The sequence below is a fragment of the Hippoglossus hippoglossus genome, chromosome 4 (genome assembly GCF_009819705.1).
Source record: "Hippoglossus hippoglossus isolate fHipHip1 chromosome 4, fHipHip1.pri, whole genome shotgun sequence".
NCBI lineage: Eukaryota > Metazoa > Chordata > Actinopteri > Pleuronectiformes > Pleuronectidae > Hippoglossus > Hippoglossus hippoglossus.
In genome coordinates this window covers 17,744,793-17,772,100 of record NC_047154.1, presented here as the reverse complement: position 1 = coordinate 17,772,100, position 27,308 = coordinate 17,744,793, and the positions used below count along the sequence as shown (strand labels likewise).

General features: G+C 41.2%; 1 protein-coding gene across 4 annotated transcripts; it reads right to left on the bottom strand.

Annotated features, from left to right (window-relative positions):
• Window positions 1–672: 672 nt before the first annotated feature.
• LOC117760341 (lisH domain-containing protein ARMC9) lies at window positions 673–26,846 on the bottom strand. Of its 4 annotated transcripts, none has more exons than XM_034583293.1 (26): window positions 26,644–26,846; window positions 25,781–25,870; window positions 25,099–25,224; window positions 24,557–24,727; window positions 24,047–24,202; window positions 23,849–23,941; window positions 22,413–22,434; window positions 21,532–21,689; window positions 21,151–21,249; window positions 19,998–20,033; window positions 17,762–17,796; window positions 17,560–17,671; window positions 16,688–16,780; window positions 14,871–14,961; window positions 12,257–12,380; window positions 11,590–11,729; window positions 10,574–10,650; window positions 10,220–10,294; window positions 9,798–9,888; window positions 9,574–9,626; window positions 8,553–8,651; window positions 7,859–7,974; window positions 6,547–6,716; window positions 5,954–6,059; window positions 3,933–4,090; window positions 673–1,697 (listed from the first exon to the last, which is right to left on the bottom strand). In XM_034583293.1, the coding sequence occupies exons 2-26, from the start codon at window positions 25,853–25,855 to the stop codon at window positions 1,675–1,677; spliced, it is 2,499 nt and encodes an 832-aa protein (XP_034439184.1). In that variant the 5' UTR covers window positions 25,856–25,870; window positions 26,644–26,846; the 3' UTR covers window positions 673–1,674. The 4 variants fall into 4 exon arrangements, with proteins under 4 accessions (XP_034439184.1, XP_034439183.1, XP_034439186.1 ...); XM_034583292.1 differs by having other exon boundaries at window positions 22,413–22,437; window positions 26,644–26,786; XM_034583295.1 differs by lacking the exon at window positions 19,998–20,033 and having other exon boundaries at window positions 26,644–26,793.
• Between the last annotated feature and the right edge of the window lie 462 nt (window positions 26,847–27,308).

Sequence of the window (27,308 nt, the reverse complement as noted above, 5' to 3'; positions counted from 1 at the left end):
CTCTAACCCTAAAACCACACACACACACACACACACACACACACACACACACACACACACACACACACACACACACACACACACACAGAGTTCTACATCCAAACTTTACATGACTTGAGTCTGATCACAGATTCAGGATTTTAAAACAGAGAAGGGCTTTGTTTCTTCTGCTGTAGGGTCCCAAATAAAACCCATATACCTATATCACGTATCCCTGTTGTAACCCAGTGCCACGGTCCACTCTCTGTCAGATCAGCCACTACACGAAGCACCACAGTGCAGGAGTAAACAGAGTGTACGTATGAGGCAGAAACGCCAATGATAATTATTAACTAAATCTGTAACAAGGACTTTAAAGCGTCCCCACGGGTGCAGCTGCCTCAGTGAGTTGGCCAGGGTGCTGTAGCTTTCAGTTTACAACTCAAAACACGAGAGCAGACGTACTCCTGCTGTGAGGCACCTTGGTGAGTTGAATTAGTTTGTTCCTCCAGGCAGGAGGAGGACAAACATTGTGGAATCACAACAGGCCAACGACTCTCTGACAGGGATTATATAGACGAAGTGATTTATGATTAAAGACTGAACTGCAGATGGAAGCTGCCAGACAGATCAAAGGCTGCTTCTACAAAGGTTACTGAGTACATGTAATGCATATAGATTACACATCTGAACTGAGGTGACATGACACATTTATTTAAAACCACCGACAACATATCAAAATAATTTTCTTTCAATGCAAATGCACAAAGACATATAGTAGTTAACATAAATATACATCAAGACACCTGCAAAACTGGATTTAGGACATTTACATTATTTCAGTTTTTTTGTCAGATGTTGTATAGGTGGTAGTTTTCTGTATATCAACAATAACAAGCCGTTTCTATTATCATTTAAAATATGCACTAGCCTGACAAGATATGTGAGGACCTGATCTCGTTCTGTAAACATTTCTGGAGCATAAATTAAACAAGAGCTACCCTGATATGATGTGTTTTACAAATGAAGTAAAGCCGACGCATTTATCTATACAAGTGGATGGATATGTTTTCATCACAGTCAATTCATACAGAACATGATGGAAATTCAGATGATTATAAATTTGTAGAATCAAGATGAGACATTTACTAATGAGGTGTTTTTTTCCCCCATAGGTGTACAATCGATTCAAAGAAAACAGCTGTGGCTGTTCTTAAATAATTCAACTTTTTGAAAGTCATAGAAAGATTTTGAAACATCCTAAAGTCGTTAGAAACATCCAAAAACCAAACTCTGATTAAGTCAAGTGACATTATTGGGTTGGAGTTATCCATCGGTGGCAATATTTAGGTGTGACAACTACCGCCTGGACGAGGGAGTGGAGGAACTGGGAGGTTAGCTCGGGCTACAAGGTGAACAGTGCTGCACGGCTGGGGGTTGTGATTATTGCCCGGCTGCATATCATGTTACAGAAGGAAGTCTGCGCTAAAGACGAGGGAGGAGGAAAATGCAGAGCCACAATCCTTCACATTGTTCCAGCCCCTCCTCCTCCTTCTCCTCCTCCTTCTCCACCCTCGCTGCCGATCCTCGAACATCTCTGTAGCTCTGACCCTGATCGCAACCTGGGGGTATGGTGTTACAGGAAGCCCGATGCTCGTGGGGAGATAGCGCTACTCCCCGGTGACAGCTCCCTCTTCACCTCCTGTTTGACTGGCTGCCTGGAGGAAGAGCGAGGCGGGGGAGGGAGGGATGTGGGGGGGATTAAAGGAGAGAAGAAGAGAAAGTACAGGAGAGTCAAGATTTCAACATATCAGTGAAAAGATAATTTCTTTCTCATATGTTTTAAGGCATCTAAAAGGAAACACATCTTGGAATCATTATTTGCGTATGTTTTTCCACATCAAAATTCAATTGCTTTGTTAAAAGCCCTTAAAAGAATCTATGAATACGCAAACTGTTTCGATTTTAAATGTTTAGCTGCCGAACATCATAACCGTGCCCTGGAGGTTTGATTCCAATTTGTTTCTAAGCTTCCCTACTTATCTGAGGAAAAAGAAAAATCTGGTTTCCTCATCACATTTATCACTCAGGAGCAGAGGGACGGTGCTCAAAGATCCTGCCGCACTTCCTCCACCTTCTAAACCTCCAAACAACACCGGGCTGTCGTCACGTGAGCTCAGTGTTGTCGTTCTCTTTCTCTTTCTCTTTCCATCCTCTCTACACGACAGGGCAGCAGCAGTTCCCCTCCTTGTTTGTGCTGGCTGCGTGGGTGGCCCCCCGTCAGCTACACAAACGCCTCCTCTATCTCTCCTCGGTGAAAAGGAGCGTCTCTGTCAGTCACAGCAGACGCGCTCTCGCCAAACACGGGCCTCGAGGGGATCTTGCCTCCGCGTTTAGATGTTTCCTCTCTGCAGCAAGACGCCGCCGAGCAACAAATATTACGCATAATGACCCCTGACAGTCGGCAGAGGCTGCATTCAAGTGCATTTAAAAAGATTTTTGAGCTTGTAAAATCATGTTTACTTAAACTAATTACATCAGTGCTGTGGTTACACAGAGACTTAAACAAAAACAACTCTTTTCCACACATGTAGAGACTTCCATTTCTCATGCACATTCATTTTACAGGTTAAAAAAGGCTGATTTACAGTTTCAAGTTATATCTCGGCCATAGTTAGAGCCCATAGTATGCAGCCGAAGGAAAAACAAATACAGGTGCGTGCCAGCAAAAGCTTTGGAAGCTCACAGTAAAAGTGAGTTTGATTTTGTTTGTTGTACCACGGTACAACAAACAATACTTATTGCCCCTTTGAGCGGGGCAACAATTAAGTGACTTCCCTCTGAGTCAATAGATGCCTGACACTTGCCAGACCTCAAGAGTACAACGCACACAGGACGAGGATGTGGTGGCTCGGAGTGACCATTAGCCACTATTACAGGCTTTCTGGTAAGAGCAGCCAGCGTAAGAGCCGGAGGTAATCGCTCATCAAATTCAATTCAGACGCATGAGAGCATCGGGAGATGTTATCACCCGACTAAGAGCACCAGAGCAACCGACCAGGCAGTCCTCCCTGCAGTGACTCAACTTCTGTATCTAGGATGTGAAGCTGACAGCAGATAAATGTGAGACACGGTCATGTTGGGCTGACTCTAACAATTAGCTTTTTATATTTTGTAAAAGATGATTTTTTTTTGTTAAATGCAAGCATTGAGTGATGGTTGAAATTGCCACGTGTCTTGAATGGATTTTAGCAGACTAAAAATGAATTCTCATTCACTTACTTGATACTTTTTCTAACCTCGAATGAATATAACCACCACAAATATCTATAGCTTAAACTTTTCCTGGTCTTCTTAGAGCCATCAGGATTCATAGACGTCTGACAAAGTCCTGCGGCCTAAACTATCAACGTATCTGCTCACGCCACATAAAAATGTCCATTCCTGCATCTACAGTCTGCCTCGGCTCCATTTCTGTGACTCATCATGCTGCATGTTTCATATTCTTCTGGGATTGTAAAGGAGAAAGTCAAAGCAATGAGGAGGGCAGAAACTGAAGGGATCTGTGATCATTTATCCTCTGTCAGTTCTATTGAGGAATCTGCTTTTGAATTCAGAACTGCAGTGAACTGTTCTGGTAGAACAGGTTTGTGATGAAGCAGGACAATTAGGATATTACAGGGATGTAAAATAGGTGGGAGACACATTCCCTTCACATTATCTACCTGATGGTGGACGAGTTCAAGTTTCATGCTTTAAAATGTGACAGGGGTTTGATGGGCAGTTACAGAAAACCTTCTCATGTCTTCTCTGCTTAGCTCATCTTGAATTACAACTGGGAGTTAGCTAACTTGATTTTCTGCAAAAAACTTCCAAAGTTATTTTTCAGTGTGAGCGTCAGACACAGAAACCAACTGGAGCCGATATTCACCAACGCAGGCCGCCTCACTTACTTCCACTGTGCGGTCCGCCTCCTTCCGCTGAGCTGGCGGTTCCTGGCTGGGAAAACTGAGGGGCCAGGTCTGGGTGCCGTTGAACGCCGTTCAGGCCGCCCTCCGTGCTTGACCGGGCAATTTCGTGCCTGCTTGTAAACCCAGTGATAAAATTCGTACTGTTGACAGACAAAGAAGAGTAAGATAGAGAGGAAATAAATGATGATTTAGGCTTCATAACGTTTACAGCTCACATTTCTGCAGATCTTATTCCACAGACGGTGTCACAGCACAGAGGTCGTGGATGCCCTGGGTACAACACAGATCTTGCACATGCTTCTTGCTTTTGACACTTGACACAATCAGTTTCTCTTGTTTCAGTCAATAGCCCCAGAGCCAGACTATGATATCGATGGCCCTGTAATACCAAGTAGGGGCAGCTACTAGCAGAGTCATCCACATCATCCACATTCTAAAGGTGCAGACTTATTATGTGTTGCATTTCTATAATATTGTAAATTCACATGATGCGTTTATGTTTTCAAATATACTGAAGTACAAATAAAATGTTTAAATGTTGAGAGGCAGCATGTATGTATTTCTGAACTAGAATGGCCGACATTAGAGCGCAGACCTCCACCGAGGCCCGATAGTCCCCTTCAATTCAATCAAGCTGCAGCGATTTGGACCCTAAATATACCAAAATGTTTTTCATCAAGGTCCAGAATTATTCCCGGAGAAATTGCAAAAAGGCCCATCTCGTAATGATGCCCATCCTTCCACCAAGTTGGTGGTAGCTGGTTATTTAGTGGTAATCCATCTGTGTAATCTTGCTTAAATACCAACCAACAAGGAAACAGACATGGTTGAACACATAACCTCCTTGGCGGAGATCAAAACGATAAAAGATTTACTAAGGTGCAACAAAACCTCCTCGGTGGAGGTAAACATCGCTTTCAACCAATCAATTCCTTCTCATAAATTCAGCCACCGCAAGAGCAACATGGTGACAAGACTCCAGTTTCTAAATGTGACGTCTGGATGGAAACCAGCCTGGACACCCAACGTGTTACTTTGTGGAAGTGAATGTGCTAGAAAAGAACAAAATATGTTCATTAACCTCAAAACAAAAGGCCGACAGACATCTGCCCCTTCAATCATTGCCAACTCGCTGTGTTGCCAAGATTCTATTCCCCTAAACATCAATGACTATCCTGAAATCCCTGTCTTCCCACTATACAAATCTCCGTCTCCAAACTGGGGTGAAATGAGGCGACTGGAGTCGGACTCAGCAAGGCTGTATTGTAGAGGTGTTTTACGTTCCTGGGGGAAGGGGGTGGGGGTGGGGGGGACAACTGAAGTGGTTTCCTGGGACTCATTACTGCTGGGTGGGATTCAGTAGTCAAGTTCTCCAGGGATTTTAAGGAGAGGAGAAACAGGGGTAGGTTCTGCTGAATAGGTCTCTTTGTGGGTCCTCGTTTAAACGCATGTCACAGCCTCACAGGGCAGCTTGGCAGTGCTGAGTCACCGATCGGTGTCAAACAACACTCTCGCCAAGTCTCCACACACACACACACACACACACACACACACACACACACACACACACACACACACACACACACACACACACACACACACACACACACACACACACACACACACACACACACACACACACACACACACACACACACACACACACACACACCTCAGGTTTTTTTTTTACGGGAGCCTCGGCTGAGATAGGTTGTTTGTTTTTATTTGCATCAGTCACTGAGCTGATGTCCGTTACGACGGCTAATGACAATGTTTATTGCTCTTAACATTCAAAGTTGTGGGTGTTTTCTGAACAGTGAAGCAGGAGGCCTCAGTTTCCAACTTCTGTGTTGGGAAACCATTGGACGACAGTGTCAAACTATTCTAAGACATTATAATCAAATGTAGCTTCTTGCAGAGCACATCGAGACTGTTTCGGCCATTACCACACAAACAGTCTCACTATGCATGTGTGTTCAGTTAACGTTTGTGTGTCACTTTACCTGGAAAAGTCTCCATTGGGTTCCTCCTGGGAGCGTCCTTTTGTGGCCTGTCCTTCGTACGGTCCGTCCAGCTCTGAGTCCTGGGACAGCCGGCCACACTGCGAGTCTGAGGGTTTGCGTTTTTGCAAGTGAGAGGGGGGAAACATTAGAACATCATCACACTCATTTTGGATTGATACCAAATCGGTTGGACCTCAAATTTAACCAAAGCTCAAAACAGCAGCTCACACATCAGCGAAAAAACTTGATGCCACGCTGACGTTTGTTTTTATGGAAAGCCATTTTGCTGAGTCCTTATCCCTTGTGCTCTCTGAGGAAGTTTCCCTACACTTGGCATTTCATCAAATAAATCCAATACAAACTAAATAAAGAGCAACAGGTGGAAGGGAAAGTAAACACGGTAGGCCGCTGATTTTAACTGCACGATGTAGGAAGTACGAGATATCTGACTGAGAACATCTGATGAACAGCCACAACTTTTAGACATGGTCATAGCTGCATTATTTAACCTCACTTTGAAATCCGGCTCCTTTGAAATGTTCAAAACCAAATGAGGAAGGACACGATGCAAAGACAGAGCCACATCTACCCACCGATGCTGTGACGTAGGGAGTCAGAAGTGCTGGGGCGACTGCCGGAGCGCGTAGGAGGTCTGGAGTTGAATCTGGAGGGTACAAGGCTTCCTTCCTCGCTCTTCTGTCGACTCAGAGGGTTTTCGCTGTCCCTGCTGACCCCACACCACGGACTACCAGCTCGATAGTCACTACACATGACACACAAACACAAACAACATGACTCAGGTCCTGTAAGATCTTTCATTTTCCCTGTGCAATAACTCGGCTCAATTTGCGCAATATCTTAGCATGATTAACTTCCGTAATTTAGGATTGTGGTGCTGCGATGCTGCACTTTTTGTGCAAAATCTTGCGAAATCATGAAGTATGTTATCGGCTCAATGTTTTAAATATAAAAATCAATAAAGATAAATATTGCCAGCAGGTTATAAAACCAGTGTATCAATTACCTGCTGTGAGTTGATGTCTTATCTCGTGGGCGAGGTCATGTGTAGGACACTGATCCCTCATTGCTGTCATATCCATTACGCTAAAATAATACGCTCTCTTTTATCCGTGCTGTCTACACTTACAGTTTGTATTGACAATGATCTGCCTTTCACGACAAAGCAATCCCAGTTCCTGTCTCGTCCTGCTGACTTGGTCCTTCACCCGAACAATTCCATCAGGCTTTGTGGTCAATCAATGCCAAAACGTATTTGAACCCTTTCTTGCTGTGACCTACTGCACTAGTTTAACTTTATTATCCATGTGGCCGAACAAAAGGCAGAACGATCACGATCTATTTGTTGCTGTTGGAAGCCGATAAAGCCTCGAGAAAAACGCGGCCACTCTCTGGTTTCTTCATAAATATAGAGTTGTGTGGTCAAATATAATATGTATAATTAACTTGAAGCCAGAAGTCAAACATTATCCATACACTTCCTGTCTCTATCACCTCTCTAACACCTACAGATGCTAAACATGTCAGCTTGGGAGTAAAGACTACAGCTAAATCCACACTACTATGTTTTTGTGTTTTTCAAACTAACACGATCTCTGTCTACACAGACGTTTTAGCTCCGCATCATTTGAATCCCTTTCCACACTAACACGCCTGAGATTGCTATCACGCGACCACTGGGCCTGCACGTGGCGATGTGAACAGGAAGGCATGCGTGTGCCGTTGTAAGCATTTACTCAAATAATAGCTCATTTCTTACACATGTAAGCAGTTGTATCATTGTGAAATACAGAATTGAACTGCACAACAGCTGTTAACAAATACAACAAGGTCTGCAGCATTAGAGTGGATGCAGCCTGACTTGAACTGTGTGTGTGTTTAACTTACGCGGCGTTGACATTACGATGAGAACTTGGTGTGACTGGGCGCTGTAGTGGTTCGTCAGCACTTGGCTGCGTCATAGGGATGGACTTCCTCTTCACTTTGGCCATGTTGGTCATGATCTACACATAACGAACACAGGATTAGTAACGTAGCAGCAACGCAGGTTTGACCCTGCGGTATCATGATGTGAGAAAGCACTATGTCATGCGCTGGACACAAGTAGTTTATATGTTTTATTTATGATGTCAAGGAGAAGTACTGCACTACCCACAATCCTCAGGTGTAATAGAACATGCAAAGTATTATTCTTTCCTTAAGAAAATGAAATGGTCTAGTTCACATATTCCTCACATCCTCACGTTGATATAAGATATAAGACATTTTATATGCTGATGATATCGTCCACGCTAGTATTTAGCAGCACAGTGATATGAACAGTACAAACCCTTTCAGTTCCCCTTGTCTGATGTACAAGCAGGAATTGTGTAGCAGACACAATATCCAAACTCTAACAATAAGTATTGTGCAGTGGGTTTGTCAGCAGACCGTCGGCCTTTAGTCAGAAACTGTTGTGAGTTACTGATGTTAATTGAGGGTTCAACATTATCTGTGCGTAGCTACCATTGACATCTTTAGTTGAGTTTTACATACAGTGCATATAAACACATACTGTATATGAATATATATAATAACTTACTCCCAGGTACTCGGTGGTGAGCAGACTCTCTCCAGACAGTTCCCTGGGCTGCGGTTGGAGAACTTCCTCTATGTCGCAATAGGTCTCCAATATATCTTCCTGTCACAGGATAAAATAATGAAGCAGTTAAAATGATGTGATTTGTGGAGGACATACAGTGTTTTTCGGGAACATATGAAACATAAAGGTCTTAAAAGACATCTTAATTTGAGCAGTGTCAATTATTCAGATTTGTTTTATATCTAGATTTGTTGACAGTATATAATCTAATACGGGAATCAGCCCAGCCAACACAATGGCCTCTGGCTTGTTTCTAAATCTTTCATGAGAAGCCACCTATTGTTAAACACCAAAACGTTAAAGCCCCTGAGGTGCTTTGACCAACAAGGTTACTCCACAATGGTTCAAATTAACTTGTTCTCAATAACATTGATGTGAGTCTACAAAGCTGTTTAAACACATAAACAATGCTTGGCACTGACTCAAGGTACCAACAAGAGAACATTGTGGTCTATACCACTGGGACCCTTTAGAGCCATTTCTGTAACTTACATACCTTATCTTGATAACCCACATTCTCACCTAACCTGCCAGGATCATCACCCCTGACACTGACACTGACACACACACACACACACACACACACACACACACACACACACACACACACACACACACACACACACACACACACACACACACACACACACACACACACACACACACACACACACACACACACACACACACACACACACACACACACACACACACGGGTGACACCCAATATCTGTGTCATGCTGAGATTGCCATCTACAGGTTTGGGAAAGGTGTCAAAATACGAGGTGTTCTCTTATTGTCGCGATTCCTCTCACCGTCTTTTTCTCTCTTCCTCAATCTTTTGATTTTTCAGTGGAAACATATTCCTATGGTTCTGCTGAATAACATAATAATGGACTTTCGCTATGATGGTGTAAAGCACCAGCTTATCAGTGTGTAATGGGTTGAGAGGTGGACTTACATCATTTTCGTCCTCTTCCTCTTCGTCGTCTGATTCTGGCCCCTCTTCCTCAGCTGGTTGGAACATAGCCAGAGACCAGTCAGTAGAATTCCCCAAAACAGTCATTTTCATTCACTGCCTCTCATAGCAATACAATTCCAAAAGGCACATATAGTGTAAATTATAATACATAATATATTAATAAAATATATATTTATTTATATATAAGAATAGACCTCACTCACCTGAGTTCAGTTGTTTGATGATGAATTCAATCTGTCTGTTTAGGACTGGGTTCTCCCCTTTGCTGTAGCAGCGAAGAATCTCCTCGACACTCTGCTCACGTGAGGGAAACGCGTCACAAAGACAAAATGCAAGGGCTGGTTTTCTACTTAGCTTCCAAATTCAAGATCAGTGACTGAATGTTCAGAGAATACACACTCTGATTACATTGAGCTGTGGGCAAACGTGATCATTGTAAAACCAGGCAAGTGAGTTCATTTTTGATTGATCACGAGTAAAAACCCAGCAGTGTCAGGGTACGGTGACTGTATCTCATGACTGTGAACACCTGTTGTTTCCCCTCCAAACACCGGCTGTGTGATGACATGAGGGAAGACAAACGTGGAGCCAAACACAAACTGCGTCTGTTTCTGTGCTATCTCACCATCTCTCTGGCTGCCTGTCTCAAAGAGGGAATGGACAGGATGCTGTACAGGGCTCCGTTCACATATTGTTGAATCTGAGGAAGGCAAAGTGACATCTATCTTTATGGTCTAGAGTGGTACAGACATATGCATTCAACAATGCTACCGGTAAAACAATTTATGTTTTTGTGTGTATTCTGTGAATCCTGTAGAAACATTAACTCTGTTGTTGTCTCAATATGTGTATGCAAATGTGTTTTTAGGCTTGTGTTTGTTGTATCCATGTTTTACACCCTCTGTGAATGTGTGTGCCTGTTGTGTACATGGTGGTTGTACCACATCTATGTGCAAACAATGAGACATGTGTGCATCACCCTTTGGTTCTCATGTCCGAGGAGGTCAGTTAGAACCTTCAGCACATGCTTGGCGTTCTCTGCACACTTCTTTTTTCCTGTACAAACATCACACACACACACACACACACACACACACACACACACAACACACACACACACACACACACACACACACACACACACACACACACACACACACACACACACACACACACACACACACACACACACACACACACACACGATTCAATTTAACCACCAGAAGTCTTCCTGCTTGTCCAATAAAATCTGATTTAAGTTATGATCTCCTTTCACTCGGATTAATAATTAATGAATCCCTCCAGCCAAGTAGTTTTTTCTTTCTGTGCGTAAAAATAGTAAAACCACTCAAACATGAAATGTTTCACTATCTCACTGTGTATTTTATAGAAAGCAGACCCCGGGGCAACAGAGACAAGGATCAAAGTTAGATAGAGAGACTATTATGGTGCTTTGAAAGACATCAAATTGATTTATGACATAATGGCTATTAAAACGCATTTCATGAAACCTTGGAATATAGTACTGCATTGCCATCCAAATACTGTATAAAGAATAGTATGTTGGATTAAGGTTGTGCCAATTGTACACATATTTACTCTTTCTGGTGATGCCGATAGGCATTGTAAATATTAGGCTACAGCCAGAAGTTGATAAGCTTAGCTTACCATAGCCTATCGACTGGAAACAAAGGGAAACAGGAGTCTGGCTCTGTCAAAAGGCTATACAAAATTTCCAGCATCTCTAAATCTCGCAAATGAACATGTTATATCTAATTTTTGAGTATTTCTGGAAAATACTCAGACGCAAGCAACAGTTCCCAAATAATTAACTACCCCTTTAATTGGCCTGCATCTCACCTTGTGTGCATTACCCAAAATGAGCTACTGTTAAAAGTGAATGAAACTAAACCGTTTATAATTTAGATCAATGTTATATAAGATACAGTACTGGGGGGGAGGACTTCTCAGTAGGGTTTGGAGTCTCATCCTCACCTTTTGTGTGCAGACACAGGTTCATAAGCAGAGCTGCACTGAACTCCAGGTTAACGTCATTCAGGCAGTCTGGGTCCTGCAGCTCATCCACCAGCCAGCCAATCAGATTGTCTGCAATCATGGCCATCTGCAGGCTCCTCCTACAAAGACATGATTATGCACAAGGGATATTCACCATCTTCTCCTATATTCGTAAAATGAATTAAAACAAAGATATATGTGTTCCTTAACAGAACAAGAATTTAGGTTAATAGTTTTAAATGTGTGATTTTCTGTCTCATCTCATTTTGAGAGATGAAGTATTAAATGAACACATTTTGCTGTTTAAATTTAACATTATAGATTTTAAAAGCATTTGATTTCAAGATAACACTGTAAGGTTCCTAATGGCATGTTACTGTAGGTTTATTATGACTCTTGTCAAACTACAAGTCAAAATAATTCGAAATTACCATTTTGAGGAGGAAAAGCCACTTTATCTTTGCTCTATGAAGTGTCCAAACATGCAATTCAATTAAAAGAGGATTTCAATTGACCCTAAGTGAAATAAATTCAAATTATGTCAACTTCTCATTAAGACTTCTTCCTCACTGGTTAAGTTTAAAATTTGACCTTAGACTGAGATGAGGTGATGACTGGTTACCATGTAAGGAACTGCAATACATACCTGAGGGTGAGTTTCTCCAGGGCAATGAGCACGATCTCTCTCACTAGGGAGTCTTTCTCCTCCTGCTTGAAAATCTCTGTCAGAAGTTTCAGAAGAGTGGGGATTTGGGAGAGGTAAACCCGACCTGTACACATCAAAATGAGATTATAATCCAAAGGTAAGACAAGGACTAGTTTATTGTAATGCTTCAGTAGACAATATAAAATTAAAACACATATATATACACTACCGTTCAAAAGTTTGGGGTCACCCAGACAATTTCGTGTTTTCCATGAAAACTCACACTTTTATTTATCAAATGAGTTGCAAAATGAATAGAAAATATAGTCAAGACATTGACAAGGTTAGAAATAATGATTTTTATTTGAAATATTAATTTTGTTCTTCAAACTTTGCTTTCGTCAAAGAATGCTCCATTTGCAGGCAATTGCAGCATTGCAGACCTTTGGCATTCTAGCTGTTTAATTTGTTGAGGTAATCTGTAGAAATTTCACCCCACGCTTCCTTAAGCACCTCCCACAAGTTGGATTGGCTTGATGGGCACTTCTTGCGTACCATACAGTCAAGCTGCTCCCACAACAGCTCAATGGGGTTGAGATCTGGTGACTGCGCTGGCCACTCCATTACAGACAGCATACCAGCTGCCTGCTTCTTCCCTAAATAGTTTCTTGCATAATTTGGAGGTGTGCTTTGGGTCATTGTCCTGTTGTAGGAGGAAATTGGCTCCAATCAAGCGCTGTCCACAGGGTATGGCATGGCGTTGCAAAATGGAGTGATAGCCTTCCTTATTTAAAATCCCTTTTACCTTGTACAAATCTCCCACTTTACCAGCACCAAAGCAGCCCCAGACCATCACATTACCTCCACCATGCTTGACAGATGGTGTCAGGCACTCTTCCAGCATCTTTTCACCTGTTCTGCGTCTCACAAATGTTCTTCTGTGTGATCCAAACACCTCAAACTTTGATTCGTCTGTCCATAACACTTTTTTCCAATATTCCTCTGTCCAATGTCTGTGTTCTTTTGCCCATATCAATCTTTTCTTTTTATTGGCCAGTCTCAGATATGGCTTTTTCTTTGCCACTCTGCCTAGAAGGCCAGCATCCCGGAGTCGCCTCTTCACTGTAGACGTTGACACTGGCGTTTTGCGGGTACCATTTAAAGGAGCTGCCAGTTGAGGACCTGTGAGGCGTCTATTTCTCAAACTAGAGACTCTAATATACTTGTCTTCTTGCTGAGTTGTGCACCGGGGCCTCCCACTTCTCTTTCTACTCTGGTTACAGCCCGTTTGTGCTGTTCTCTGAAGGGAGTAGTATACACCGTTGTAGGAAATTTTCAGTTTCTTCGCAATTCCTCGCATGGAATAGCCTTCCTTTCTAAGAACAAGAATAGACTGGCGAGTTTCACATGAAAGTTCTCTTTTTCTGGCCATTTGAGAGTATAATCGAACCCACAAATGTGATGCTCCAGATACTCAACTAGCTCAAAGGAAGGCCAGTTTTATAGCTTCTCTCACCAGCAAAACAGTTTATACATAATTGCACAAGGGTTTTCAAGGGTTTTCTAATCATCCATTAGTCTTCTAAGGCGATTAGCAAACACAATGTACCATTAGAACACTGGAGTGATAGTTGCTGGAAATGGGCCTCTATACAGCTATGTAGATATTTCATTAAAAACCAGACGTTTCCACCTAGAATAGTCATTTACCACATTAACAATGTATAGAGTGTATTTCTGATTAATTTAATGTTATCTTCATTGAAAAAAACAGTGCTTTTCTTTGAAAAATAAGGACATTTCTAAGTGACCCCAAACTTTTGAACGGTAGTGTATATATATATATATATATATATATATATAATATAAATAAACAGCATGACTCAACACTGAAAAGTTGGTGGTAATTTTGGGTTCCAATATTAGGGAGTAAAATATATCTGATGCTGGTAAACATATAAAAAATTGTTAAGAAGACATTATTAAAACCCTCGTGACAAAGACATGTAGCTGATGCTTGATATTTCTCAGTTAAACTATAAACTTATCATAAATAACTACAAATACAACCAAATATGTCGAACTTGAATTAAGAAAAATATGAATCCACATTATACCGATGTCTGTGTAAGGCTCATATCGGCCGATCTTTAGTGCCCGAATGATAAATCGGTTGCACTCTCGACAACACACTAGAATTATCACCTTAACAAAACCAAAAGCAGATATTTCTACCATGTCAACCTCCATTAGTTACTGAGAAGGAATATAGCTCGAAGGAGTCCATAATTTAGCAGTTTCACATGTTTCCTGAGCAACCACTTCAACTTGTCCTTGTTGTTGACAGTAAATGTTAACTGCTGGCTGTAAAAACTAAAGTTATGTCTCAACACAAATGATACTTGTCTTTACAACATTGTCTCTTTACAAGATTTCCTCATCAGCTACTGAAATTGTGTTGCAGAGAATCATTAATGGCTTTGAGATAAAAGCCAGGTCGGCCAGGTCAGACCAAGAATCTATACATCTTCCAATGCATCCATTTCAGACACCGACTTATCTTACAAAAGAAAAAATGATGCTTAACCAAATGTAATGGCAGCGGAGCACTTACCCTCTGCTAGGGAGGCGAATGCATTGATGAGACGAGCCATGTATTGCCGGACAATCTCGTTCTTTGACCTCAATAAATGGACCACGGTTTTCTATGGAGACACAGAATGTGGGGTAGTTTAAGGTGAGGCCCAAAGTTTAAAGACATAGTAACAATTTATTCATATATTGAAGAACAATAATGTCACAACTTCTGCCAAATGCCAATCTCTCCTCCTTTGTATCTCAGCAGGTTTATTAAAGTGAATTACGTATCTGTTTATGTATCTATTTTTTTCCACATAAGGACATTATAGCAGACAGATGACAGATGGAGGGACATTTGGAAAGCGGAAAATTACTAAAGCTAATGCAAAGCTGTGATCACATAGAACTATTTCTACATAAGTTGTGTGGTCGGTTGTGATTTGATTACAAGACAGTGACACTCGAACACTGTTATTGTGTCTCTCTGCAGTAAACGATTCTAGGTGGCTTGGAGCACCGTGGCAGGGACATAGGCAAAAAAAACCATGTGTGAGGTGAGGATCAGTTACTCTGTGTTAAAGGGATTATCTTGAACACAAGGCCCCGGGGCTAAAGGCTAGGTGAGGGGAACGTGAAAGGGAAAAAACAATAAAGTGTGTAAGAAGAAGAAGAACGTGAGATTCTAAGTGATTCTTAAAACCTTTTGAGAGGGTGAACATTTTTATATTATGTTTTGTATTCTGGCCTTTTTTTAAAAGTAAAATAGACAATTTGCTCAAGAATGCGACTCAATCTGTGGCTGGGAACATTTTACTTAAATCTCCAATAAGATAACGAAAATGTTTTCATTAGATTCTTAAATCAATCATATTTTGCTAAACTGGTTGTCAAAACATCAACTAGGAAAGTCACAGCCTGTAAATCTGTGCAAACACTGGTTTGAGAAATGTAATCAAACGATTGATTGTTGTAATATCAAATATTTGTACATGGTGGTAAACTACTGTCAAAGCAATTTCATGTCCTATGAGTTCAGTGCTCTTAACAATCATTTTCAGCAAATACATTTTATTTTCTAGTAAATATACATTTTACAGATTTTTGTAAAGAATTAGAAAGAGCTTGATCTTGCCATCTGTGGTGGATGATCACAACGATCACACAACAGCCACTGGTCGGTGTTTTTACAAGTTTATACCATTCTTCCTTCTTAAGTTATTTTCAATCGTATACATCAGAGTTTAAAGTAATAAAATACAGTATCACTTGTACAGTATCCCAGAAGGATGTGGGTGATATCTGAGATGCTATATGCAGTTTGCTCGTCACCCACACGTTGTGGCGTGTCGTGGTGTGCACCAAGAAAATGTGCCAATTCACCAGATCAGATCGGCATGAAATTAGAGTCATGGGATTAATTAGACAATGTGGTCGGTGGACGAGAAGTTATTTTTTTACTTTGGCTCTGATGGTTGCACCCTAACTATGGAACAGTTCACCTGTTGAGATCAGACAGGCAACTGTTGAGATCAGACAGGCAACATCCTTAAATCTCTTCTTAAAACCTTTTTTTAAATAATTTTTGTTCTTGTATGTAACTTCATTTTATTCCCCTCTGTTTTATGACCAGAATATCTTTCTTCTGTTTTAATAGCTGTTTCCATTATTTTTTCTGTTTTCTGTCACAAACATCTAAATAGCAAGAAAACTTTTATCTTAGATCCAAAGTCATTTAGGAGAAATGTGCTAAAGAAATAGATTTGTATACATTAGACACAAAAAACATACACTACTATAAAGAATATGAAAAACACCACACAATGTCATTAGATTAAAAGCTTTAGGTCCCACCTTTTTAGTGCTGTAGCATTCCAGCAGATCATTGCTGATATAGGCCTGAAGCACGGATTCTCTCTGTTCATTATGTAGCGAGCGAGTCAGCCTCTGAAAAAAACGTGAGAAACCGACTCAACAATCAAGTCTGGACTCGCAAACTGACTGTGAATGTGCCTCTACTCTCCTTAACTTATTCTATTCTTCTCCCCACAATGCTCTAAGGAAACTACCTTTGAAAATAGTAGGACAATATCACACCTACACCTGCTGTAACCCACTAGCGTTTGGGTTACTACCTGTAGTTCAGTGGATAATATATTGTATATCTTGAAAGACCAAGGATGATTCATTAAGTCTTCCATGAGTCTCTGCTTGCTACGATTTCAAATACTAGAATTACATTTGTTTAACTGGAGTCAAATTGCTTGTGTGTTTACATACTTGGCCAATAAAGCCGATTCTGATCCTGTCACGCTAACTGCAGAGGACCCCTCCCCAAACATGTTGAAAGACATTTTTTAAATCCATCCTGAATAACTTTGGGCTTTCAATTCAATCACGTTGCACCAAATTTCCCACACTCAGAGATGTCAGTCCACTAAACATGGCCAATGTTTTCCATTAAGAGACATTTATTATTCCCTAGGAAACTTTGAAAATGTTAAAACACCCTATCTCACAATGTTTTCAAAAAAAAAAGTGAGGAAAAAAGTTCCTGGATCCACCCCCTGATTCAGGTCTGCACAAAGATTTAATGGGTTCTTCCCTAACACATACCACATTCGTCCATCAGTGTTTGACCAGGAGCAGAGGTTGAAGATATTACAGATAAAAGACTGTGAATGTGTGACACATGCAGTACGACAAATCGGATTCTGAATCCTCACCCAGCGCAGGGCCTGAAGCAGCAGAGACTGGAGTCTGTCTGCACCTTCAACCAGGTCTTTCTTCAGCTTCTCGTAGTCAAGAGAGGGGAATATCTGCCCCTCCTTGGATCTCCTGGACATTCATGAAAAATGAAAGACATGTCATTCATGTTTTATCAAGAAACTGGATACAGAAAAAAAGCCCATCAATTTGAACACTTACTGTGGAGCGATGGATGCTCGGAGCATTGAGGAGGCCTGCGGGGTAGAGGGGAAAATGGAGGAAAAGGACAATGAGGAGCAGGATGTATTGTAGTATTTCATTATTTCAAACTACATTTACCACTTTTGAACTTTAAAAAAAATGGGAAATAAAACCCATGTTATATCATGACGTCCCTTTGGTAGCTCGACTCACCCAGTTGTGTTTTCCATGTAAAACAATGAAGTTAGCTTCTGTCTAAATAAGTCATTTGTGTTTAGTTTTTTTTTTCATGCGTTCATGCTCTTGGTACATGCTGAATCCCCAGGCACACAGTGTTGTACTGTTTGGCAACATCGCCCATGCAATCAGTGACAAGAAGGTGATAACTTGATAGATAAGAACTGCCACAGAGGACGGGTTAGTGGAAAACAGTGATCCCTTCTTTTGTAACACCTCAGTTCACTTGTACTGCAAAGCTGTATGTAGTTATTTCAGGAAAAAACTAAACGCTGGCGAGTATATTATTGTGGTGGGGGGTTTGTGTGTGTGTGTGCCTGTGAATGACGACCAATCACCACTGTTTTTTAGGATTGAAAGAGGAATTTTGAGGCCTGAAATCCAACCTGAAGCAGTGAAAGGTCAGGGGAGCGATCTATGTCTGTTGAGGTCTCGGGTGGTCTAGACACATTTTTTCTTTGCTGTGCAACAGGTAATATGGAAGTGGAGGAGAACACTGAAACAAGGATTCTTTCCTCGACAAAAAAAATGTAGCTGCCCTGAAGAATGCCTGGGGACAAAAGGTATGAGTTTCCCTGGAATATCTGACACTGCAGCAGAATGGTCTCCAAATTAAGTTTATCACAGATACATAGTGCAGAAATAGAATTATTCTCTTTTATCTGTGCTTTTTTAAACAAGAAAAGCACTCAAATGTACAACCTAAATCAGTTCAATTTCAGGAGGATTTGAAATGTTTTGGGTAAAACATTGATTTTTAAGGTCACATCTCAGATTTCAGCCACTGACACAAAGCAAAGGCTTGACCTGAATTCTCTGACAATGCACGATTTACACAAGAAGTGACTTTACCCTGCTTAGCTCTTAAGCATGTCCTCTCACTATTTACTCCTTTATGACCACGGGGACAACGGAAGGCCACCTATTGTTAGTGTAATTGTCTAAGTAGGCGGCTCGGCTCCCTGCTCTCATGCAGCTTTATTCCCTTCAGCCTGATAAACTCTAGCATGAGTGTCAAAAAAGATTTGTGACACTTCAAAATAGAATCTGACAATTATGGCCAGTTATGGTTTTATGTTGCGATAAGAGGAACGGTGGCTTGCCTATTGGAGAATAAATGTGGTAATGACTCACCTCTCAGCTACAACTGGGACACATTATATTCAGGTTCCCAGAAATGTTCATTCAATGTGTCCAACTGTCTCTCAGCAATCAAGAGCTAATTAATATCAACTAATAAATTGTGTTTGCAAAAGCTCTTTTTGTTCTCATATAACACTTTCAGGACAGTTATCAAAATGAATATTAGAGCCCAAGCGTCTAAAATCCCCACCTGGTGGCTGGTGGCCGCACCTCCTCCTCCATGTTAGTAGACAGGACAAGGACCATAAATCAGTCATATACCAATTAACATTATCATATGTTGAACCCAAGTGCCTGATATAAACCACCACAACACACCACAGTGTTATTGTTGTCTTTTCAAATGAATGTAATTTAATCCACCCTGTCTGTCAACCTGAGCGTGAGAGAAGTGGCTTCACCTTGTGTTGGCCCTTGTGGTTCTGTAACAGTTTCTAAGTTCTCACAAAAACTGAACCTTTAAACAAACAGTGAGGGGAGAAAACTGAACCTGAGAACATTTGGCTTAAAGAGGACGACTGGTCGCCGATAAGGTGACTTAACAATGACCTTTGGTAACAAGTGAATGTAATGACGAGGCACCTTGTTAAAGTGACGGCTTAACTGGTGATTCGACAACAGCTGTCATTTTTACAACAAAGGCATACATCCCGTTAAACAAGGTCAGCATATGTAGTAAGGACCAGAGGAAGATGGTGAGGGATATAGACTGACTAGAAAGGCAGGCAAAGAAATGTATAAGTACAGGATGAGGGAGGCAGACATGAAGACGAGGAGAGGAGGAGGTGGAGGAGACACTTCGGGGCACAAGCAGGACGAGAGGTGGGGACCCGAGCGATGACAGGGAGTAAAGATGAAAACATATGAAACTTACATAGCCATCATCATAGGGACTCATAGAGTAATATCCCTTTGTGGACAAAAAGCATCACACACGCACAAACACACAGAAAGAAGATGTTCAGTTCAAAACAGAGAGAATTTCACAAGCCAGAGTTCAACAGCACGATGACGGCCACTGACAGGACGTGTGATTGTTGAGGTGTCAGAGTGGAAAGTTTGGTTTCAATTGGGGGTCCGCTTTTTGTGCATCTGTGTCATATCAGCCACAGTTTTAACAGTATTGAAAAACAGCAACGGAAATATGCTATTTTTTCATTTGCTATATTACTGTTTACTTTAAATATTGCTGCTCCACCAGATGGTTTCGGATTGCAATCGACCAAAAGGTTCATTTTCATTCTAACCATTAGAATTAAAGTAACATTTTAAAAATGGTCGAACTTCAAAAGACTCGTGTTTGGAATTGTTCAGATTTGCGTCTTTAAAATTTTGCAGCAGGTCCTCCAACTAAACCAGGATCCAGTCGTCTTCTTCCAGGAATTAAACTGCAGGATTACTACGTGGTGGGATTACTACACAGCAGCACAATGTACAGAGGGCAAAGGGAAACTTTATGACAGCGAGACAACTCCTTTTAAAAACATCTTTTGAAATTCCTCTTCAAACACAACTCAAGTATCTGTGACGTACGGCCCCTGGGAGTAGCTTTAACTGCTCCTGTAAGAATGTGATGAAACCGTTCCACCTTGGGGGCCTAGTTCTACCCATAGACTGTAGATAAAGACAGACAGGTCATAAACCATGCCTGCTCTCAGTTGCTGGAAAGGACATGTCAAAATATTTTTCTCAAAGACGGTTTCTGTCATTTTATATTCGTGTGTTCATATTTACAGTAAGATTGGTTTTAAATTTAACAGGGTGAAACATCATGCTTGACAGCTAATGTCGTTTGGTCGACAGCAAGCATTGGCGGGACATCAACACACTGCTCCATCCCCTGATGGCTACAGTGCAGAATCTGATGTGATCATCAGAAAAGGCTGCATTCATATCCAAGATAATTTGGCTTGTTTTCTGGAGGAGGTGGAGAGTCTCGTCGCCCATTTTTATTGACATTGTTTGGTTTCTACCAGTGAGGTGTGAGGGAGAAGGAGGGAAAACAGAGGCTGTATGCGCTCACTCACAGTGCCGGGTCTGGTGAAGTCCGTGCTCTGCACCACGCTCTGCCTCATCTGGTTGTTGAGCAGACGAACACACACACTCTGCAAGTACTCGGGGGAGATCTGCAAACACACAGAGTGCCCCTTGAGCTTTGTTGGAAGAGGAAGCAAGCGCAAGCTTGTTTTTTTATAACACACGTGTCATGTAAATACATAATGTGTGTAAAAACAGTTGTCATGTAAACTACAAACATGTATGTATGCACAGTGCATATATGAGAAAAAGCCTAACTAAAGTATCTGTCTAGTGTTTGCGTGTGTATGCCATTCATTTGCTCATTAGTGTGTGTCTGTGGCTCGTGTGTTAGAATGTGTGTTTGTTGGCCCACAGTCGAGCTGAACTACCAATTTTCCGCTGACGGTGGCCACCAAAGAGTCGACCAGCTCAGCAGTGATTCCAACCAGGTTGCGGTAGTCGGACTGCATCTTGTTGAACTTCCGCACACAGCTGGCGATGCGCCGGTCTGATTCAATGAGCTGGAGCTGTAACTGCTGCATGGTCTCTTCACAAACACACAGGGAGACAACAGATTGCAGAAAAAACAAACACAGAAATAAAATACATTCAAGTGATATGTCTTTGTGCAGCAAAAAGTGTCAGAGTAATTATCAACGTTTATCCACTTTGTCTACAACCAACTATAAAACTGACAGAATTTATCTTCAGGACAAATCTTCTTTAATCACAGTTTCAATCAATTACCAAAATAAAAAATTGGAAATGTGCATTATATAAATCAACTAGAGCGCCTTTTCCACCAGATCAAAAAACCCAATGACTCCCCCTGACATCCGGCTTTTGTCTGCAATGGAATGGATTCAATCGACATTCATTCCCAGGTCAAATGACTCTGCAGTACCCACAGATTTGAATCAGCTCTGGCGCTTATCGGTATTGGGAGATGTACGTAATGAAAGCCATGAAATACATCTTTGTCTTTTTGGGTAGGGAGAGTTCTCTTTACCCTGGAATATTAATCTATAAATGTTATGTGTGGTGTTCAGATTTCAGAGAGGTGAGCACCTTTGTTCCTTTCCAGAATATGGATTAGAGAGTGAAATGAAAGGCAACAGTTACGGCTCTTCCTCAAGAAATCATTGACTCAATTAATAATGTTTGTTGTATAGGCAGTCTGCTTTTGGTGTCTCTCAAGTTCAACATGGTGGAGGATCAGATATAGTATTTGCAATACACTGCAAAATGAAAAATTGAGATGGATATTTACCTTTTGTACTCTTTCCGCCCTCCTTATGCATGGTGATGTTAAAGAATACACATTAAAACTCAACTGAACATTAGTCAAACATTTCTAATGTGTATCTTTCCTCACCTCTCCCATCAAGAGCTACACATGTACAATGAACCTGTGTAAGTCAAGAATAGGATTGACGTAAGACAAAGACGGTATATGATACGTCCTGTTTGACACTTCGTCACGGAAACAATTCGTTTAGAATTACGGTAATATCACTCAAATATTGAAGAGATACAAGTGTTGATATAGGATATTACTTGTTTGTTTTAGAGGGAAGGCTTGTTCTATTTCTTATAACATCCCACAGACAAAACTCCCAAGGCAAACACAGCTGTCATTCAGCGTGCATGTATGCAGCCAGTTTACGACTGAGTTGATTCCTCACATGCATTTCAATCATCCGCGTGCACCCACTTCACCCACAGTTCATTTCCTGTGCAAGAATTTACCAGCTGCCAAAAGTGCTGCCTGTCGAAGAGTTTGCACATTGAAGGATTATGTTAAATAACCTCACTCTTTATATATGTACAAACTAGTTCGATTATTTTTTTGGTATCAGTTCTTAAAATGATGGCTGTGATGTGATTTATGCTTTAATTGTCTGCCAGAAAGGGAAGGGTTTAGTTTCCTGAATGTGCCAGGAGGAAGTTTGATCTGATGAGTGCCCAGTAAAAGCAACAGTTCTTGCCCTTCTACTGTGAAGGGGTTAGGGTGAGTGAGTGCCAGATTAGGTCCTGCCATGCTCAGATATAGCCATTTATAACTGCAAATCAGGCAGGATTTGAGTGCAGGATACTACAACCAGATCAGCAACAGTGAATTTGAATGAATTCTTTTGTCACCTACAGAAAGGCTGTTTATTTGAGATTTCAGCCGTGAGAAGGGATGGAAAACACTCTGTTCTTGGCCTGTGTTAAATCCCTGAGTTTTTCCCCTCTAGGTTCGGTTGTGTTTATCCCCACCAGCTGATTTATTATTTTAAAGACCTTTTTTTGTCCTTTTGAAGAGTCAATACAACTTTGACTTAATGTTGTGCTGCTTTGTAAGCCACCTCTGTGAGGGCTGTCAGGTGTTCCGGGGAGTTACGAAACTGGCGATTTAGCAGGACACCACTGCCAAGGAACCAAATCAATGACCGTGTCAGAAGTTGAATTGAGCGCCTCATTAACTGGAATTTTTTCTTTAACTAACTATTAAGCTGTGGTGAAAGTTTAAGTCATTAGTAATGAAGAGAGGTTTTGACACTGTTACATTTACGTGACTGCAATTCATATCAAGTCACTGTAAGCCGCAAAGACACCGAAGCAAAATGATGGTGTTACTTTGTCTAGAAACCTAAATATAAAGTCACCCACTCGGATGATTTTCTCAGCAGTGACTTGTCAGTGTTCCATGATAAAGGATACATATAAATCCAGCAACCTTGGGATGATGGTCGGCTTCAGTGTCGCCGTCAGAAATTGCTCCAGCTTATCCTTCAACTGTGGTATCCAGGAATCCTGAACACAAATGCAGTTAGGATCATTTACTGAGCAGTAATGTTGCAAATGTGAAAACTAATTGTCAATAACTAACTGGATAATGTTTAATAATCAACTGCTCACATGGAAAAGATATTTGAAGGAGGGGTGGGCGGTGGGGTTGGGAACGTAGGGCAAGGCATAGTAAGGCAGAAACTCTGCGGCCTGACTCAGCGCTGCTCCTCGAGTCTCCAGGTACTTTCTGAGGAGGGAAATCCTCTTCTCAAACTCGGCTCTGTCCTGGAGACAGATTTAGGAAATCAAGTTAATGGGTTTATCTTATTTTGCCCAACAAAATATTTCAGTAATGCTTCTCTTCAGGTATGATTATCTCACTTTCTCTGCAACCAACAAAAAGCAAGGAAGCTGCTGACTACACAATGAAAGGCATATCACAGCAGTACAGCTCATTACTTACTAGTGCAACAACATTAGATAGAACATACAGAGAAGCCTGCAGCACAGCTTAGTGGACAGGGTGAAATACTACACATGTAGCTCCAGGGCAGTTAGATTTTGTCTGCAGATAATCTAATCCAAAATAATTTAAACTTGTTATAAGATCATTTCGACAAAAGGATTGGATTTACATACATGTTGAAGAGGGTGCGTCCTCAGAGGGTAGATGGAGAAATGGATGTTCAGGTAGAACTCCAGCCTCAGGGCCTCAGCATCTGTGTCTTTTACCTCAGAGGGAATGTTCTCAGTCCACAGTGCGAAGAACACTTGTTGATCTCCATCATCAAAAGAGCAAAGGAGGTCTTTCTAGAAAAGCCACAGTCAAGAAAAGGAATGGGTTGAGGGAGAAAACCACAAAGCTGGAAAGATGTCATCCATCAGCTAGAAAATGTTGCTTTGTTTTGTTATTATTTGATATACAAATGACACAATAAGAATTGAAGACAAAAAAAAGCCCAATATTTAGCGATAAGACGTAAAATTACTAAAAATAATTAGCTGCTGAGTTTCATAAAACTGAATTAAAAACATAGTATAATATTTCAGCTTCATTTCCTGCATGTTAATAATTAGCAGTTTGGGGAAAAATTTTCACAACCTTCCTGCTCCAAGTGTCACCTCCACAAATAATCGACCAACCAGAGGAAACAACAGGTTCTGAGAATTGAATCATTTACCTGAATGGCCCGAATCTTTGAGTCTCTTTGAGTGCTTCCTTGAGGCTGGGAGATGAGCTTTCCTTTGCTTTTGCAGTCCTTGTCGAAACTTTGAATAGTCTCTTCAAATTCCTCAAACTTAAGGTACTAGAAATAAAAAAAGACACATAACAAGCCCAAGTTGCATTAACTCCACCTTAACCAGTGCGGAATGGATCGCTGTTTCAAATCTTACAAATTAAACAAAGTGCGTAAGATTTAGGTGAAAGGGATCTATTGGCAGAAATTGAATATAAAATAATCCTAGTGATGTTTTCACTGGTGTGTGATCCTCTGAATTGTACAAGTTGTTGTTTTCTTTACCCTAGAACAGGCCCTTTATATTTAAATACTTTATATTTACATCGGGAGCGGGTCCTCTCTACGAAGGCCGCCCATGTTTTTTACAGTAGGACAAACTAAACACCTTTTGAGTTTTTACAACGACTGAAGTCTACCACAGGTTCTCTGTCCTGTCTGGAAGGGGAGGGTGAGGTGAGGGGTATTCAGCTGCAACATGAAACTTCTCCACTAGATGTCACTAAAGTCTACACACTGAACCTTTGAGGAAAATGTGTGCATCTTGTGGAATTTTATGTCTGTTGATGCTCACTCTGGCCTATGCATTACTCCTGGTGTATTAATACTATTAGATTGTATTTACCTCCTTAATCATCCCAAGAAGATCTGTTTCAGTTGCCAAGAGGTCCCCCATCTTGGCTGCCTCCCGTGAACTCATGTGACAGCTCAAAACCTTAAAAACACAGACTCGAAATGTCACATGTGTGTTGTGTGGTTAGGAAGATTAATGGTGCATTAAGACCTTTGTGTTTCAGCTTTACCTGAGTTTTAGTATGTGAAACACAAAGTATAATAATAAGTTTACACAAATGCACTTTGATAGATAGATAGATGGATAGATGGATAGATGTACTTTATTGATGTCAAATTGTGGAATTATTGTGTTACATCAGCATGTCAGAGGCATTTGCACATAGAGCGAAGAACAAAAGACTAAATACAAAAGACGACAAAAGAGACAAGCATGCACAATTGAAATAGTTGTTGAAAAGGTAAAGTTAGGAACATGACTAAAATAAATAAAGATGAATATAAGATGTGCAACAAATAAAATCACAGTTATTGCAGGAGTAACCAGAGAGTTTCGGTGTGGACAGGAGCTACAGGGCTCATGGTTTTGAGGGTTCACCGGTTGACAGAGGTGAGAAGTTGCACAGTCCAATTTGTGATCAAGCCCATTGTGTGCTCCACTCTCTCTAACTTGACTGCTAACAGGGGCCATGTGCTGTCCTGTCCCCCCGCAGGCTCTGCAGGACGCTCACAGAAAACACAGCTGCTGCATCTGTGCCTCCGGTGAGCGTCTCTTTGGATGTCCACATCCTCTCGAACAGTCAACTCCAGTAATAACACCGACCTGAGGGGACACAGCGAGCTAGTAGCTACATGCGTACAAGCTAATCACATAGATACCTTACCGTTAACATTATATAGAAATATCATCCTCACCTCTGTCGCTCGTCTATAACTTCTTCATAAAGACTTACATCGCGTTAATTCCTAACTGAGACACACACACTCCATTTTCGTCCAGGTTTACAGGCTCAGTGAGGACAAGCTCGATTCGTGGCAGCGGTAGCTCGTGGAGGCACTTCCGGTGTCAACAGAAACTGCCACTGGCCGTAAAGGCCTTAGATGCCGCACTGGTTGAAGGCAGCTGTCTTTGATGCCACACTGTTTGGCATCTGCCACTGTTGCAACAAGTGTTTGGGTGTTTGGGGAACTGTGATTTATACTTTCCTGGCTAACCAGTAATTTCAAGTACATCGTCACCAAGGTTACCAAGTACAACTTGAAAAATATTTTTTTTTTCTCTGATGACAGATAGACTTTCAAAATGTGTAAATAATGGCTTTTATCTTTGAGTAATTTGTGCAAATGGAGATCATAATAACTAAATTAAAGCATTAAATTATAGCATTGTCTCTTGTAATGACATATTAAGGTAAATGTAAATAATGGGACCTTAAAAAGGGCTACAGAGCTGCAATAACAGACACAAACAGCAGGTTTTACATGTGTCAAGATAGCAACGGTATTGTAGTAAGGACTCGGTTAAAGTGACTTTAATATTAAAAAATCTTTGCGGTTGACAAGGCACGGACATTAATTGG